Consider the following 17,156-nt stretch of genomic DNA (forward strand, 5'->3'; position numbering starts at 1 on the left):
TGGAAAACCTTTGCTTGGAAAACTTGGAGGGCAAGGGAACCCAAACCTTCAATAAGGGATCAAGATGTTGGACCCGATGCTGTTAGAGGGTTTTTCCAGCCCTAATGGTTCTTTGATTCTATTTTAAAACAAATTTAATTGTCGGGGTCTCATAGGGTGGGGACTACCCCCTTCGGATTTCCAAACGGGGAGTCGGCACTGCGTCTCCATGCAGCATCGGGGGTGATTCACACTGTATTGTTTTACAGTACACGTTACACTTTACTTAAGCAGCAAAATCAGCTTCTCGAGATGACTGCCTATGGAAAAAAAACCCCAAAACAAACGGAGTGGCGTCGCTGCCGGGGGGTGGGGGGGTCCAGACTACTGCCCCCGGACTACAACTCCCGGCGTGCATCGCGCACCGCCAGGAACAAAGCGCGCAGTGATTGGGGGAGAGCCGCGCCCGGCGCTGGACCAATCGCGGCGCGCCGTGCTGCGCAGTGCCGGGTCAGAGCGGGCCCGGCGGGCGGTGCGGGAGCTCTGGTCCCGCCGCTCCTCCCGGGGCTGGTCCCGTCGCTCTTCCCGGGCTTCACCGCCGCTGTTCACGGGCCGCGCCGCCCCGCGGGACATGGGGGCGCGGGGCTGAGCTGTCCCGCCGCCCGGAAACTGCTTCTGCGACGGTAGGGCCCTGCCGGGGAGGGGAGCAGGCCGCGCTGGGGTAGGGCCGCGGGTCCGGCCGAGGCTCTCCCGCTCTCCCGGAGCTCACGGTGCCCGGGGGGGCACAGGGCTGAGCCTCCGCCGGGAGCTGAGCCGCGGGGCCTGTTCGCCGCCGGGCTGCGGGCTCAGCCGCCCGGGCGGCGCTGGCAGCGGGTGCGGGGCTGCGGAGCTGCCTCCCCGGGCCGCTCCGGAGGGGGCACAGGGCAGCGGAGAGAGAGAGAGCTGCGGTGCCTGCGCTGGGGTTTGATCCCAGAGCTACGGGGAGGAGAGATGAGCCGACACCTGGCTCGCTGTTCTGCCCGGCTCCGAAATTCTAGATAACTTCTTAACACTTTTAAAACAGCTTAATGTTTTTAATAAAAAAACGCCGGCGGGGGTGGGGGAGACGAGTTTTCGTAAAATTGGTTCTTGCGGGTCATGGTGAGGACTTAATGTCTCCCCGCAGTTGCGTTTGAGGAGAGATGGAGAAGGGTCTGGGAGAACATAAAACCACGGAATGGTTTGGATTGGAAGAGACCTTAAAGGTCGTCTGGTTTCAACCCCTCTGCCGTGAGCAGGGACACCTCCCACTAGACTCAGAGCTCCATCCAACCTGGCCTTGAACACTTGCAGGGATGGGGCATCCACAACTTCTCTAGGCAACCTGTTCCAGTGCCTCACCATCCTCACAGCAAAGGATTTCTTTCCCATATCCATTCTAAACCTACCCTCTTTCAGTTTGAAGTAATTCCTACTTGTCATATCACTACATGCTCTTGTAAAAGTCCATCTCCAGCTCTCTTGGAGGTTCCGTTCGGATGACTGTGACCTAATGGGATAGGAGGGGGTAAAATTTGGTTGCTTTTTTTTTTTTTTCCTTGAAGATTAGAAAGAAAAAGGTAAAAGATGGTTGGGATAGAAAGAGTTGTGGGAATGATCTGGTGTTTGGGATGCAGAACTTGAACTCAGAGACTTTGGTTGGCACCAGGTCCACAACTGACTCGATTTTTAAGTTTTGAATAAGTTCCTTTGTGAACAATGTAAAGTAATAATATTCAAGAGTTGCTTTGCTTTTGTTTTGTTGGTTTTTTGTTTTGTTTTGTTTTGAATTGTTTTCTTTGGAAATACAAACTTGTTTGTTGGATATGCTGCTGTATCTCCCATTGATCTCTCTTGGACTTGAGATAGTCAAGAAAAATAGCCTGGAGACTAATCGTTGGCATGTACTTTTCACTTCAGCACTGTCTTTCCTGAAGGAAGAAGCAATGACTTGGAGATTAACATTACTTTTTTTCTGTGAAAATGTCAGAAATAATCATAATCCAAATGCATGTTTGTGGCCTTTTTTTTTTTTTATGAGTGTGATTAATTTGTGTTGCTGAAAGGCCAACCTTTGGTGAGAAAAAACTATATGATGTTTGTATACTAGTAGTTGGTTGGCAAATGATGTTAAGAGATGTTAAAGTGATGTTAGAAATTTAATTTGTTTTATTTTAATTCGGGCAAAACGAGATATTTAGCAAATTAACAATATGTATTTATTTACTTGCACTTTTGTGCCTTAAAAAAAGTTACTTGGATGAGCTGGTACTTTGCAACAACCAGGAGCACAGTTAGTGTTCAGTAGTTGCAGAGGCAGGTAATCAATCTGAGGAAACAAACTAGTTTTTTGCACCGAGATACAGTATTTTCTCTGAGTAAGCTTATGCTTTTGTTGCCTGTTAAGTAGTTATTATTAAACAACTGCGAAATCCGATACTCTCAAGCTAACACGTGTCTCCTTTGAAATTGATCTGGTGGCTCGGGCTTCAGCTGGAGCGAGGCGTGACCTGCTTGCTCTTGTTGTATTGACAGTGAAAAGGGAAAAAAACATCCCAAACCTAGCCTATAAAAGCCTTTTTGCTTTCAAGTATGGCATTACAGTAGTTATTTTGTGTGTGTATATATATATTTATACACACATATGTAGAATAACATTTTATGTTCACTGTTCTGGATGAAATGTTAGTATTTTGCTGGCTTTTCTGGTTGGGGTTTTTTTTTGGTGTAAAATTTGCTGATTGCCAAAGCTACTCTGAAAATACATATTTTGAATTTACATTTGTTTACACAGAAGTATGTTTGCAGACTTCTAGGGTGCCTTGTGAAAAAACTATGGATTTCCTGGAAACATCTGTCAGTAATGTAAAAAATACAAACAAACATACTCCCACAGAGGCTGACTGGTCTGAAATTACATATAGGAAACAAATAAAAATCTTATTAACCAAACATACCTTTTCTCTGCATAGGAAGTTTAGATCCAGTTTCAAGATCCATTCATGATCAACTCCATCCATGTTTTATGAATTCTAGTCCTTGTTTCTTGTATTCTTTTTTGCTTAGAATGAATCAGTGCCTTTGTGCTTTTTCTGATCTGTGTTTTAATTGAGAGTAAGTATTGTGGTAGTAGTAATACAGTTGGTTTTTTTTTTTACCAGCAGGTATATTTTGTACGCATGGTGCAGAAAAAATGAATTCTGCTATGAGTGAGGAGCCTGATGCACTCTCTGTAGTTAACCAGCTCCGAGATCTAGCAGCTGATCCCTTGAACAGACGGGCCATTGTTCAGGATCAAGGATGCCTGCCAGGTCTTATTCTGTTTTTGGACCATCCCAACCCTCCAGTGGTTCATTCAGCTTTACTAGTAAGTATTCTGGGAATAAATTTGTATGTTGGTAGGGCATTTTCAAACTTTGTTAAACGAACTGCTTAAACAAACAGCTTATAAACAAAACTGTTTAAACAGTTTGGTTAAACAAGGAAAAAAAACCCACCTGGTTTTATGTTACGTTGATATTCGTTATATGTGTTTTTTTAAAAAGCATATATTCCAGAAAATTTTTAGCAATGACACATTATCCCAGGGTTGACTTCTATCAAGATGTTAATTCACTTTGCATTTTTTCCCTAATACAGCTATTTCACTTTTTGTGTGGAGGGAGGTAAGGACCCTTAAATCTCTTTCTTAAGATAAAGTCATGCAGCTTGGTAAATGTGCGCAGTGATTTGACATTCACAGTGAAAAAAACAAATCATAGGGTAATTTAAGTTAGAAACAACCTCCAGAGGTTATGTAGTCCAATCCCATGCCAAATTAAGTGCACTAAAATCACAGCTCAGGGCTTGTGCCTGTTTGATTTTGAACACCTTGAAGGATGGCAATTCCATAACCTCTCTGGCACCCTGTTCCAGCATTTGACCACCCTCATGGTATTAAAAACAAATGAAACCCTCTCAAAACCCAAAGAACCAGCCAACCCAGAATCTATTGATGTCTAATACAACTTGTTCCAGCTTTTGTCTGTTTCTTCTCATTCTAGATCATGAACACTGAAGTCCCAGTTTCTTATCCTGAATCTGAATACTGATTTAAAGTGCATTTATTGCTTAAAAATGAGACAAATGAAAGTCAAAATTGAGTTATTTGAAGAATTGAAGCAGACTTTTAAGATTTCAAGTTACTGAAATTTATGTAGTGCTCTTTTTTTCTTCCATTTTTATGTCCTTATTGAATTGTAAGTCATGTGAAAGAAAAAAGAGCTCTCACTTTTACATGCAAGTAAACATTATTCTTTATGTCACTGAGACATCTCTGTACCATAATTTTTTATTCTTCATTTGCAGTCATAGTAGATATTAATAGACTTCTTGGAATTACCTTAGTGACTCTGATATTCTTCTGGGTTTTGGGAATAAGGTCCCATAATTCGGGAAACCTGTATCCTGCTAATTGTTTTTTAGGTTAGCCTTGCTGTAGCACTTGTCAGATTATAATATCCTTAAGTAAGAGAACTTTGAGTTTACTTTACTTGGGAATATGTTCTTTCCAGTATGGTTTCCATAGGTCATGTTCTTAAAAGAAGATCTTGTTTGGATGTCTTTTTCCTTCTTCTGTTCCATTGGGCTGTGTATTCTCATGACCTGAGTGAGATTCAGAAATGAGTCTTGTGGTCATGTTACAGAAACTAACTCTACACAAAAAAGACTGGCTTTGTCAGAGCGGCGAGGACTAGTGCAGTTTGCAGTGTGGTTCCACAGCCCCAGATAGTACTCAAGTTGTGTTGTAAGGGCATCTCGTTGGGTGAGAATGGGAGACAGCTGAGTTGTTCCATTTAGGGATAACTTACAGTTAGAGTGTATATTAAGAATTGGGATTTAGAGGAGACTGTGCTAGATCCCAGGACCCAGGCTGCAATGGGAAATGGGTCAGTTTACTGTGAAAACATGCTGTGGTCTGCTACTCAGACTCCTTGTGTTCATGAGTTCTTGAACTGCTTAGGTTCTGTAGCTTTTAATATCTTCACTGATAACTTTTTAGATTTCATGATTTGTATTTTTCTATTCTGAAAAGTCTTTTGGTTTTGCTTTTCTAGTCATCCCATTAGTCAAAAGGTGCTTCCATTTGGATGGGAATCATTAAATGTAATGATCTTTCATCAAGTTTATATCTTATAAAGGGATATACAGCGCTGATTTTCAATTTCTTATTATGCTGTTCTGGGATTTCTCTACCTGAAATTATAATAGTCTCTATGAATCATAATAATTGCCTATTTATCTTTTTTGATATGTTATAGAATCTTTCAGGGAGGGTGTTTTCCTCCTCCTGTGCAGTTACAGCTCAGCTTTTCTTCTCTCTGATCAAGAAGTTATATATATTTTCTGTAGTTTTCTCTAATCTTGATTTCAGGAATTCTTTATGATACACTTCACATTCTGAGAGTTTTGAATGATTTTAACTAAAAAGATCGGAAGTAACCTGGGTAATGCTGCTTTCTTTTCCTCTTAAATTTGGACTAAAATTTTTAATAAATAGGACTTGAAAGTTAAGAAACTACCTTAAAATTTCACTTAAAACCATCAAAGATGCCTCTTGTTATTAAAATTGACAACAGTTGTGTTTTATATTGAAGTATGGAGATATTCCTGTTGACTGTGATGAACTTACTTGTGAACCTTAAAGGTAACATAGATAATGTGTTTAGCTGAACAAAGGTTGAGCCAAAGTTCATAACAGTAACCTTCCCTGTGCTTTCAGTATACTGGATTTAATAAGTATAAATGATCTCTCTTCTTGGAAGATTCAGACCTTTGTATCTCCCATGGTGGGGGGCAGGGGGAATAGGAACTTCCTTACGTTGAAAAGTTGGGTCGCTTAAGTTGGTGTCACGACTTTGCATTTGGTGTTATTCTAGTGGAAGTTACATTTGTGTGCTAAGAGTACGTAACAGACGGAAAAGAGACTGTCGATGTTTTGACTCAAAAAATCAGCTATTAAGGGAAGAGGTTTGTCTTTGTCCAACTGGATTGTACCCTTACTAATTGCCAGAGACTAATAAAAATGAGAAACTTGTTCCACAAATAAAGATACATATCATACCATGCAAGCTAGTTCAGAGCTATTATTTATTTATTTATTAATTTTCCCATAGTTGAAAAGTAAGATAATAAATGCATATACAGCATTTATAGACTGCAACTATTGATGCTGATCCACGTCAGGAAATAACAAAAATCACTTTGAAAGTTTTTATCGTGTCAGGCAGCAGCCAGAGTTTCTCAAAAGGCAATAAAATGGTCTTGTGAATTGTACCTAATATGTGTTGAAGATGACTTGGAAAAAAAACACCTCAGGTGATTAGTTCTCTGTTTCTGAAGGGATTAAGGAGCATGTTATTTTTAAAGCAGTTACTGAGCAGCGTAGCTATTATATGACTATATTTAAAGAATCAATGCACTTCTAAACCTATCACAAAACCTGTTTTATAAATCATTGTATTTGTGTATTGCAGGATTTTGCAAGTGCAGTTCTTGTACTTGCATCAATAAAACACCTTTCGAAGTTCCTTCTAAGAAAACTTTTTCAGCAGAAACTATAGAGAGGGATCTCATGCAAAGGAGGACTGACACTGTAACTGGAAGGGAGTGTTATGTCAGGAGGATCATACAGATATACAGGTGCCAGCTGGGGTCAGTAGTGTGAAACTGTGTGAAGAATCTACCTTCAAAGTCAAATAAACAAAATTTTGGGCAACAAATAAGTGTAAATACCCAGTTTAGGTAACAGTAAGATAAGCAACTTGCTGCTGTTTGCATTCTTGTTCCCAGAGTGATGGATTATTCATGGTATGATGAACATTGCAACTAATCTTCAGAAGCTTACACATGTGGTAGCCCTCTTCCTGTGGACAGCAGAGACTTGGTGGTGCTGAATTTTCTAGTAATGGGGAAGCCAATAGCATTGATGGAAACTATATTAGAAGCATCACGTATAAAAATTACTTTAGATCTCAGGTCACATAAATGTTTGTTGGAAGGGACTTCTGGAAGTCATTCACTTCAGCTTCCTGCTTGAATTGGGACTGTCACCAGCACTCAGTCAGGTCAGTTGTAGCTTTGTCTCGTTGACTCTGCAGTTCCTCTAGGTCATCTGTTCCAGTGCTGTACTACCTTCAGAGGGAAAGAGATTTTTGTAATACCCGACTTCAAACTTCCCAAGCTACAGTTTGTGGCTGCTCCCCCTTGTTGCATTGTCTGCTGCTGTAGAGGAAAGTTGAGCTTGGTCATCTTTGTAAAGGCTTCTTGTGTAGCTGTAGGCAGCTGTTAGATTGTCCCTTAGACTCTCAGCCAGTGTAAGCAAACCCAGTCTCTCAGCCTTTTCTCATAGATTAGATATTCTGTGCTTTCTATGTATGTATAAGAATAAAATAATTTTTTATTGTTTACGGTAGATAAAGCTTGCTCTTCTTACTAGAAGTGCCACTGTGAATGTTTTGCAGATGTGCACTGGTAGAAATGACTGATGATGTACTGGATGTGTTGCTGATTTGCTGTGGTCCTCTTTCTTTTAGGCTCTCCGCTACTTGGCCGAGTGCCGTGTCAACAGAGAAAAGATGAAAAGTGAATTGGGTATGATGCTCAGCTTACAGAATGTAATACAAAAGTAAGTTTACAATGGGTTTTTGGGTTCAAATAGCGTAAATGTAACATTCTGATGCAAAGTGAAACTTTGACTATGAATTTGTAGACTATGTTTCTAGTATTTCATTCTTCCCTGTTGAAATTATGTGGCTGCAAGCAATTAATTGTTTTCATTTTACAGTATTTCAAAGTAGTCAGACCACAATCTACAAGAAATCTTAATTTGCAAGTCATTTGGCAAACAACAGTTTTCTTTGTTACTGATAACTAATTTTGTCCCTTGCCTTTAGTTTCTCTTATAATCCTTCTCGTCATTGTAAAAGGGTGCCTTGCAGTTGTGCATTTAATGAAATTGTTTGGTATCTGCCACATTTATTCTTTGAATCCCACCTTTGGGAAGGGAATTTGTTTCCATGTATTTTTGAAGGTAATGTTATCTGCAGCTCTCTGAGGAAACATCTTGCAGGTGGAGTAGAATGCTACTATGGTTTGTAGTCTCTGTTATCTTTGTACAATGTGTCAGCTGGGTTAGAACACTGTCAGGGTGGGGGTGAGCATCCACAGCCTGCCTGGGCAAGCTGTTCCAATGTCTAACCACCCTCACAGTAAAGAATTTCTTCCTAATCTAACCTAAATTTCCCCTCTTTCAATTTATACCCGTTTCTCCTTGTCCTGTCACTACAGTTCCTGGTGAAGAGTTCCTCTCCTGCTTCCCTGTAGGCCCCCTTCAGATACTGGAGCTAAAAGGTCTCCATGCAGCCTTCTCTTCTCCAGACTGAACAGCCCCAACTTTCTCAGCCTGTCTTTGTAGGGAGGTGCTCCAATCCTCCTACAACTTCGTGCCCTCCTTTGGACTTGCTCCAACAGTTCTGTGTGCTGCTTATGTTGGGGATACCAGAACTGTTTGCTGTATTCCAGGTGGGGGTCTCACAAGAGCAGAATAGAGGGGAGAATCATGTCCTCTGACCTGCTGGCTCCTTTTGATGCAACCCAGGATTCTTGTTATTAGATATTGCAGGATTATTGTTGTATCTCTGTCTGACACTGCTTTACCTGTCTATATGTGTGAACCTGAAAAACTGGAGGGAAGATTCTGGTCTGTACAATTCTGGTCTGTACACAAGTCCTGTGTGATTTGTGATCGAGGAAATATTACATCTCTTTACCTTACTTTTCTTCATTAAATCTGCTGAAACTAAGAAGATTATGTATTGGCATGGAATTCTGAATTATGCCTAAGTATTATCTTCTTATTCACCAGTTACCCAAAAAACAAAGACTTAAAAAAAATGTCTTAAGAAGAACAATGACCAAAATGACTAAAATTCAGATTTGCCTTATTTTTTGGAATAATGTGATAATTATAACTTTTTAAAATGATAGGTGTCTTGAATATGACGTATGGGGGGAAAAAATGAAATTTAAGTCTTACAGTTTTCACCTTTTTTTTAAGGACAAGCATAATTAAGGTAAAATATAGAGAATTCTTTTCTTTCTACTGTTAATAATAACAATAAGACCTGAAATGTTTAGGTAATAACAGAAACATGTATTTCAGAAGAACTTTTATTATAGATTGCATGTCTGTTTAGAGTGCAGAGACATCCTGAATAAGTTGTTGAAAAGGGAATGGTAGTTCATTATCAGTCTCTGTGGCTTACAAATATTACTTGGGAAACTTTGAAGAATTTAATGGAAGTCTCTTCAATGTTTTTTCCTAGGTTTCAATTTCAAGGGTCGTAAGAACGTGAAGTTCAGAAACGTGTAGGAAAGGAGAGATAAGTCATTAAAAACTGGAAATCTTGTAGGTGTTCTTTTTTTGTTTTTCTAGAAAGCTCTTTGGCAAGAGTAAGAACATACGTTTGATTTGTATGCCTGTAACATTTGGAAAGTGTGATATCATGAAAATTTAAATACATAGCATCTTCAAATACAAGACTTTGTCATGTGCTTGTCAGGATTTTTGGTTTCAATGTTGACAGGAAATGCTGAAGTTAAGTTTTGTGTTGCCTGCATAAATATGGAGAAAGATGGTTGAAAAGTGCCTAGAAAAAGAAGTAAAATGATTTTTGTAACAATAAAACAAAGGTTTGGGGTTGTAGTTTGTTTTGTTAGAAAGTCTGTAGGGGTGAAAACTAGGTCTCCACACTCTTTGATTTGCTTTACAAAATGTGGGTTTTAGCATTCAACATGATTTCAATTTACCAGAAGATTATATTGTCTGAACTGAAACTAAAGATTAACAAATGCTCTGGTCTTAATGACTTCATGCTGTGTGTTCCCTTTTACTTCCAGAATCTGTGTATTTAGCTCATAGCTCTATCTAAAGTATTTTTATTATTTCCAGAATTTAATTTGGGGTTTAGATTTTTTTGGGGTGATGTGTTACAAAAGTGCAAACAAATTGTACAAAAAAGATATGGACTTCTGCCAGAGTCCTGCTTTTCCAGTTATTGCTTGGTTCTCTCAAGCAAGACAGAACTCAGCATCTTTGGGAGCAAAAGATGTCAAGTCACAAACTGAGTATTTGTCATAGTTCAGGCTTAAGTTGATGTTTGGCAGCGCTAAACTGACACTGTGTTAGGAAGTTGAGTTTGTTTAGAATTCCAGTTCTCCCTTGCTTTCAGTGATGCAAGTCCTGAAATTTGAGGGCTTTTCTCATCATGTATCTCTCTATAAGCCTTGAAGTTCTTTGCATTAGAGACCTCAAGTTGAAGTGTGGAATTTCTTGTTATAACCTACCTAGAGCTAATAAGTCTAACAGATCCTTAAATGGTCAATGTCATCAACTGGAAAGTAGTTGGAACTGATTTGCAATTGATGACTTCTTGTAATAGTACATGGGAGCCTCAGGCACAGGCCCAAACCCTTTTGTTGTAAGTAATAGCCAATGGAAAAAGAATATAGCACTTACTAAACTCATAATCATGAAGACTATTGAGGATGAGAGTTGGAATTGAGTGCCAGCTGTTTATCCAGTCATGGAATGGCCTGGGTTGAAAGGGACCTTAAAGATCATCTAGTTCCATGACATGGGCAGGGACACCTTCCACTAGACCAAGTTGCTCAGAGCCCCATCCAACCTGGCCTTGAACGCTTCCAGGGATGGGGGATCCACAGTTCCTCTGGGCAACCTGTCCTAGTGCCTCCCTACCCTCACAGTAAAGAATTTTCCCCTAATATCTAATCTAAGCCTACTCTCTTTCAATTTGAAACCATTCCCCCTTATGCTGTCACTACATACTCTTGTAAATAGTCTCTCTCCATCTTCCTTGGAGGCTTCCTTTAGGTACCGGAAGAATGCAATTAGGTCATCCCAAAGCCTTCTCTTCTCCAGGCCGAGCAAACCCAATTCTCTCAACCTTTCCCTATAGGAGAGATGCTCCATCCTTCTAATTACCTTGGTGTTTTCCTCTGGACCTGCTCTAAGAGGTCAGTGTCCTTCCTGTGCTGAGGACCTCAGTGATCAGCAGTAAATCGTACTGCCTCATGAAGAATGGGTAGGAAATATTCGAGACATCAAAGTTTAAGAGTAGTTCTTTTGAGGTACCTTAATATCTCCTTGACTTACCCATCCTCTAGTATTATCTGATCAGCTTTTTTTGTATTTGTTTGTAATAAAATTATTATAACTCAGTTGTGAAAATCATGTTGCTGCTTAAAAGGAATGTCTGGCTGACTCCTAAGTTGATACTACACTTCACCTAAGGAGCAAAGGACAAGTTTTAGGTTCACTATGACTGATTTTTGAGATGTATGCACATAATTTTTTCCTAACAGAAGAGTAACAGATCTTAAATGGAGATACTGGAGGTTACAGGTTTTAGAGAAGTGTCAGCTCTGAGGAGTACAGAATAAAAATTTGAAGGCAGTGAGATATTTTTATATTTAGGACTTCTTTTTCAAACTGAAACTTGATTTAGAACACATGACTTTCTGAGATTCATGTGAAAGGCTTCACACAAGTCTGTGTTCTGTAGGACATATGAAAAGCTGTTCAACTTTTGTGGAATACTTCAAAACATTTTTCAAATATGAAAGTTTCTGATGTCCTGTTCTATACTTGCTGCTTTTTTCCTTAGTAGGGGAGATATTTACTTCTGTTAGTCCACAGCTGCTTATTTTTAAGTAAAACTTCATGCATTTTTCCATGTTACAATCTAGAAGTAAGCAGCTGTGTTGGAGAAAAATCAGACCTTTAAAATTCCCTCCTGTAGGTTTCCAAACTTCTCTCTCTCTCCTTTTTTTTTTTTTTTTTTTCCCTAACTGATACTGCTTTATGGCTATTTCAAAAATGTTTTGCTCCCTTATCAGGTGATTGAGTACCAGTAAGTGTATGTGCAGAAGTGTTTATGTAAATAGGTAAAAACGAGAGAAAAAAATTGGAGCTCATTGGATAATGGTGTTTCATTGCATTCCAGCAGTCATCAGCAGTTATTTAATATTGAAAACTGTTTTAGTTGCTGGCTTTATGAATTGTATAGAGGACTTAATGTGTCCGTATGGACTTTCTAAAATGTTATTAGCAGCTTCTAGAATTAAAATTAATTAGGATTTATAGCCTACAAGGAGAGATACTAATTTGTGTACAGAGTGAAAGTGACTTTTGATGGACAGTAAAGGTCAAAGTTCATAATTTTTCATAATCTTTATGAGCAGCATAATGGTACTGTTTAAATATAACCAGTATGTATTAAAAAAAAAACCACTGATGAAGAGTCAATATACTAAATAGCTCTTATTATGGAACAGCAAATTACTCAGAGTAAAATTCCAATTACTTAGCTAAAAGAGCTTTTCAAGATAGTCTTTCTTTGCCAGGGTGTCAGATTTAACAAGCTGAACTAAATCCAGTTCATTAATCAGCTCTTCCAATTTATTACTTGCCTAAGAAGATTAGGGCAATTAATATGTGTTTAATTAGAGTCCCTTGCAGATCTGGTAAAATACATGCAGTCTGTAATTGCTGACTTCTTACTCAATTTTAATTTTTGGTAGTCTTAATTACCTGCACTTTTTGAAAATTTAATTATTCGTTGAAACCAGCAAAGTTTAAATTTATGATGTCTAACATAAAAAAAAAAAAGGCAAAAACCTGGTGTTTCAGGTAGTGTTTGCTGAAATTTAAATAGTAGGGATATAGCATCACAATAATTTTATCTTTTTTGTTGTTGTTGTTGTGTGACATACTACTTTTTCTCCTTTGTGAGAAAGGAGGAATGGTTGGGGAAAGACAGGGCAAAGGCTATATATTAATTAGCAAGTAAGCAAACTATATATTTAAAGAGATATCTGATGATGAAAGGGATGTTGCCATATAACTAGCTTCAAGATAATACTTTATGAGAAACTACAGCTCAAAATATTCTGTGAACTTTTCACATTTAATGCATTTATGCTATTAATTGGAATACCTAAATTCTGATCTGCAAAAGAGAAGGAAATAGCTTTTTTGTCGACTGTAGAGATTTTATTTTTCTGTACTTGAATTGCTTAGTCACGTTGGTTTTGTAGTTCTTGGTATGTGGGTTCATTTTAACACATCAAAATTGAGAAATAGTTGAGATTGGGTAATGGGAAGCGTGATTTGGTTGCATGATTATTTTTGAACTCCACCATACTTGTGATTCTGCACTGAGAAGCTGTGTTTTGGGAGAAAAATATGGTTATCCTAGGTCTTAAATATTCATGTCAGCAAGAGGTTCCAAGAACTTTGGTTTTAGAAATTATTTACAAATTGCAGTATCATGTGGAACAGTAGTCATACACACATCTCTGTATGTTCCATGTTAACTTTCCCAGCAGGCCTTTCCTTTCCCGTTACTTTCCCAAGCCTCCTTGTTTTGCCCACTTTGTTATGCTTTGTCTGTTATAAGGTAAGTGCATCTAGAAAATGACACCGCTGGTTGCTGGTGCATCTCCTCAGGCTGTGGGGCTCCCGTGTATTTATTCAATGTTGTAGCAATGTGCTTGTTAATAATAGATGGTCACGGCAGGAGGACGCCTGCGGGCTGTTTTATTCAGCATTGTTAGGCAAAGTAGCTTAATATCCCCCTATCCCTTTGATACCCCTGGTTTCTTTGAAGAAAATGTTAATTGTATATTTTTTAAATCTTACAACTTTTGGAAATAGATTGTTTCTTGAAGTAATTTTTGAGAAAACATCCTCTCTCCCCCCCCCCCCCAAAAAAAAAAAAACCAAAACAAAAACCCCAAAGCAATGCAATATTAGGAAATGTAGGAGACATCAGTATGTCCTCTCTAAATATACCATGTTATTTGTTCTAAGTGACTGAAAGCTCCTTTTGTCTGTCAAACAGCTTCCTGTTATTTGGAAGAGGTTCTGTCTAGGAAGAGTGGAGGGACTGAAGAGACGGTTCAATGTTGAGGGCTACTTTAGTCACTTAGGCATGTAAAACTTTTGCTCTTTTAGTTTGTGTGCCGTGGCAAACTAACAAGAGTTCAGACTTAATCATGGTTCAGCAGTTGGCTTTAACATGTTCCAAGACCTTTTTTTTGTGCATTAGTTGTATTTAATCTATATCCTGTGGTATAGTGTTATGAACAATATAGGAAGTCATGATCTGAACACAGAGGTGCAGGCACAGGCACAAATGGTAACAATAAAGAAAACACAAAAAGCATTACCTAATGAAACGGTGTAAAATCCTAGTGTTACAGTATTGGTGTTAACATAGACTTCAGTCATGGTCTAATAGGCTTTCTAAGAGAATCTTATGGTTGTTGTCAGTAAGTAAGGCTTAAAGGCTTGGAAAGATGGGTGTAATTTTTAAGAGTAGTCCAAGACTGGATTGTCCGCAATTCAAATGTAACTAGTAATTTATGTGTTGAAATACTACTGTGGGTTTATATTTTGCAGGTGTTAATAGAAATTACAGTCTTGTAAATTACTGGTCTAAAGATTTATTATGAGAGGTACAATTTAGGATGTGCTTACTGGTTTTGTTTGTGTAGAATTGATCACTGAGAAAAATATGAAAGTGTGACCAAATGTAGTGCACAGACACCTTCCAAGATGTACTTTTGTTGTTTGGGGCACAGGGGTGGGAAGGAGTTGTTGGGTTTTTTTTTTTTTTCTTGTTTATCTGGGGACCTCTCCATAGTCAGAGACATTCCACAATCATCATTTCTACTTGTATGCAACTTACTTGCTTAATGAGCTCTATATGATCAGTGCTGTTTCTGTACTCAACAGTTAGGTGTTTGTTAACCTCTAGTTTTGGATTTTGTGTGTTTATTATTTTTCTCTTTCTGTCATGTGTGTAATTCCCATCACAGTGTTTTTCACTGCAGTCAGAAATGCAGTTTAGTTCCACTTTTTGCTTTCAAAGCTACTACTTTTACATAAAAACTCTCCACTTGTTGTCGGCATCTGTATCACGACTGTCAGTTGTGCAGCTTTTCATCATCTGACATCTGTATCAATTTAATCTGGGTACTATGCATCCATAGACTTTTTAGAGTACCAGTTCAGTACAATATTAGTTCAAGTAGTTCAGCTTTAAGTATGCTACCTCAGTGCATTTGCACACTCCATGGAACAGCAGAACTTTTGTTACTGGTTTCTGTGCAGCACTTGCTGTTAATGCAGAGCTTTCTCTGATGCTGCTGTGCCTGCATTTGAACACTTTCTTTGGTCCCTTTACTTTGGTAGATGTTTCATTTTCTTGGTATTTCAAAGATTTCAAGTAAAGTAGTTGGCAAACAGTGAGGTAGCAAGGTGAGTAGTCATTAATGCAGTGTTTTTATGTAGCGTAAGATTTAGAGAGTACCTGCAAGTTCTTCAAAATCATGGACTTCAGCTGGTTTACAATGACTGGCTTAAGAGAATGACAAGCAGTGCAAGTAGTTACCTAAGCATCAAAGTGCCTAAGTTCTACAGCGGTGATTTATGTACAATATTGAAAAGCCAATTTACCAAATCATAGGTTCCTAAACCTGGAAAAGAATTTTCAGTACCTGTTACTGAGTGAATAGGCATTATTCTGGTGTTGCTTTTCTGACAGGCAGAGGGCCACAATCATAATTGCTTTGAGTGCTTTCTATTTAAATGGGAAAAAAACCCAATTGAGAAGTTAAAAATCAACTAATTGCTCTTCATTGAAGGCAAGAAACATTGTGATGAGTATTGCAGAATAAAAAAATTGAAGAACTTTGAAATGTTGAAAAAATGTGTTAAATATAAAATAAATTTAATAAAAATACCTCTGTTTAAAAGTGTTTTGTGCTTAATGTCTTAGCCAGTTTCATCTTTATTTAGAAATTGACTGGAGTAGGTAGTTAAGTATTTTAGAAAGCAGTATAAGTTTAAGGTGTTTTTACTTCCTATTTTTCCTGCAGACCTTATATTAAAACAAATATGGAACTCTGAGAAATGATTGTAAAAAATGAAGTGGTTTACAGAGTGAGACACAATGTCATGATATATTTAAAATAATAAAATCCAAAATAGTATTTAAATAACTGCTGACTGTAGGGTAGGGAAAAAAACCTATAATGCTGAATTTAGTGACTCAAGATCTACCTAACATGATGTGCCAAAAAGCAGCTGTCTTTTCTTTTTGTGGTGGGATTCTGTACTGAGGTGGAAGAGGAGAGATTAAAGTGGACTGGCAGAAGAGTCAGGATTAGTAATGGCAACGCAGGATGCCTTTAACACTCGATAAACCTCATTGTCAGCTGGTGTCAAATGCATTTCAGGAATACAGTGACCTTCACTGGTTACTATTGAATATACAAGAACAGTGCTTAGGTAGGTTCTTCCATATGCTGACTTTTGCTGACAGCTCACAAAAATTAAGGATTAAGAAGCATTGAAGTAGCAAGTTCTGTTGTGAATATTGAATATTAGTGCACATATGGTTTGACTGTATTGTAGGCTGGAGCCATTTATTTATGAAAGGAGAGTTGATAAATAACACTGTGAAGTTTCTCATCTCTCCTTGCCAGTCTCATGTGTCTGTATTTGGGTTACAGTGAATTTATCCACAAATTATGTTTGTCCCTGGTTTTTCGACCTCTATGGTAAGAATCCCCAAAAAACTGCAGATTCTTTTTCTAATAAACCATAAGTGTCTGGGTTACCCTTCTATTTTTTATTTTCTGTATGCTTCTTGATCAATAAACATAGTAAGGTGCTGGTGTACTATTAGAAGCTACGTAGTTTCACATGCGTATTAGAGGCAGTAAATGCTACAAATTAAAAAACTTAATGATGAAACAGTCTTCATTAACAGTTTCCAAATGGAGCTGTTATTTCAGAAGAAAGTGAATTTTACTCTGGAACAACTAGTGCAAAGGGAATTAGATGTATTTTTATCCAGGAATGTGTTTTGATACTTTGTTTTGCAGTACCTGCTACAGTATCTTTCAGCAAGCTTTCCACTGAATTTTGCATGTAGAAAGTTGTATCTAATAACTTGGAACAAATTAAAATTATTAGCACATTCTGTATTTATACAGTACATCATCAAGTGCCCACAACTTTTTTTAAA

The 17,156-nt window shown here is 38.2% G+C and overlaps 1 protein-coding gene across 2 annotated transcripts in view; it reads left to right on the forward strand.

Moving 5' to 3' along the window:
- Positions 1 to 495: 495 nt before the first annotated feature.
- ARMC1 (armadillo repeat containing 1) overlaps positions 496 to 17,156 on the forward strand; it is a 33,611-nt gene continuing 16,950 nt past the window's right edge. The window contains exons 1-3 of one of the 2 annotated variants that reach the window (XM_050312946.1): positions 496 to 662; positions 3,159 to 3,364; positions 7,572 to 7,663. In XM_050312946.1, coding sequence (XP_050168903.1) covers positions 3,191 to 3,364; positions 7,572 to 7,663 — 266 coding nt within the window. In that variant the 5' untranslated portion in view covers positions 496 to 662; positions 3,159 to 3,190. The remainder of the gene's footprint in view (positions 663 to 3,158; positions 3,365 to 7,571; positions 7,664 to 17,156) is intronic. The other variant, XM_050312953.1, reaches the window with a different exon arrangement.

This window comes from Myiozetetes cayanensis, unplaced genomic scaffold (assembly GCF_022539395.1).
Source record: "Myiozetetes cayanensis isolate MyiCay16 unplaced genomic scaffold, myiCay2020 scf1, whole genome shotgun sequence".
Lineage (NCBI taxonomy): Eukaryota > Metazoa > Chordata > Aves > Passeriformes > Tyrannidae > Myiozetetes > Myiozetetes cayanensis.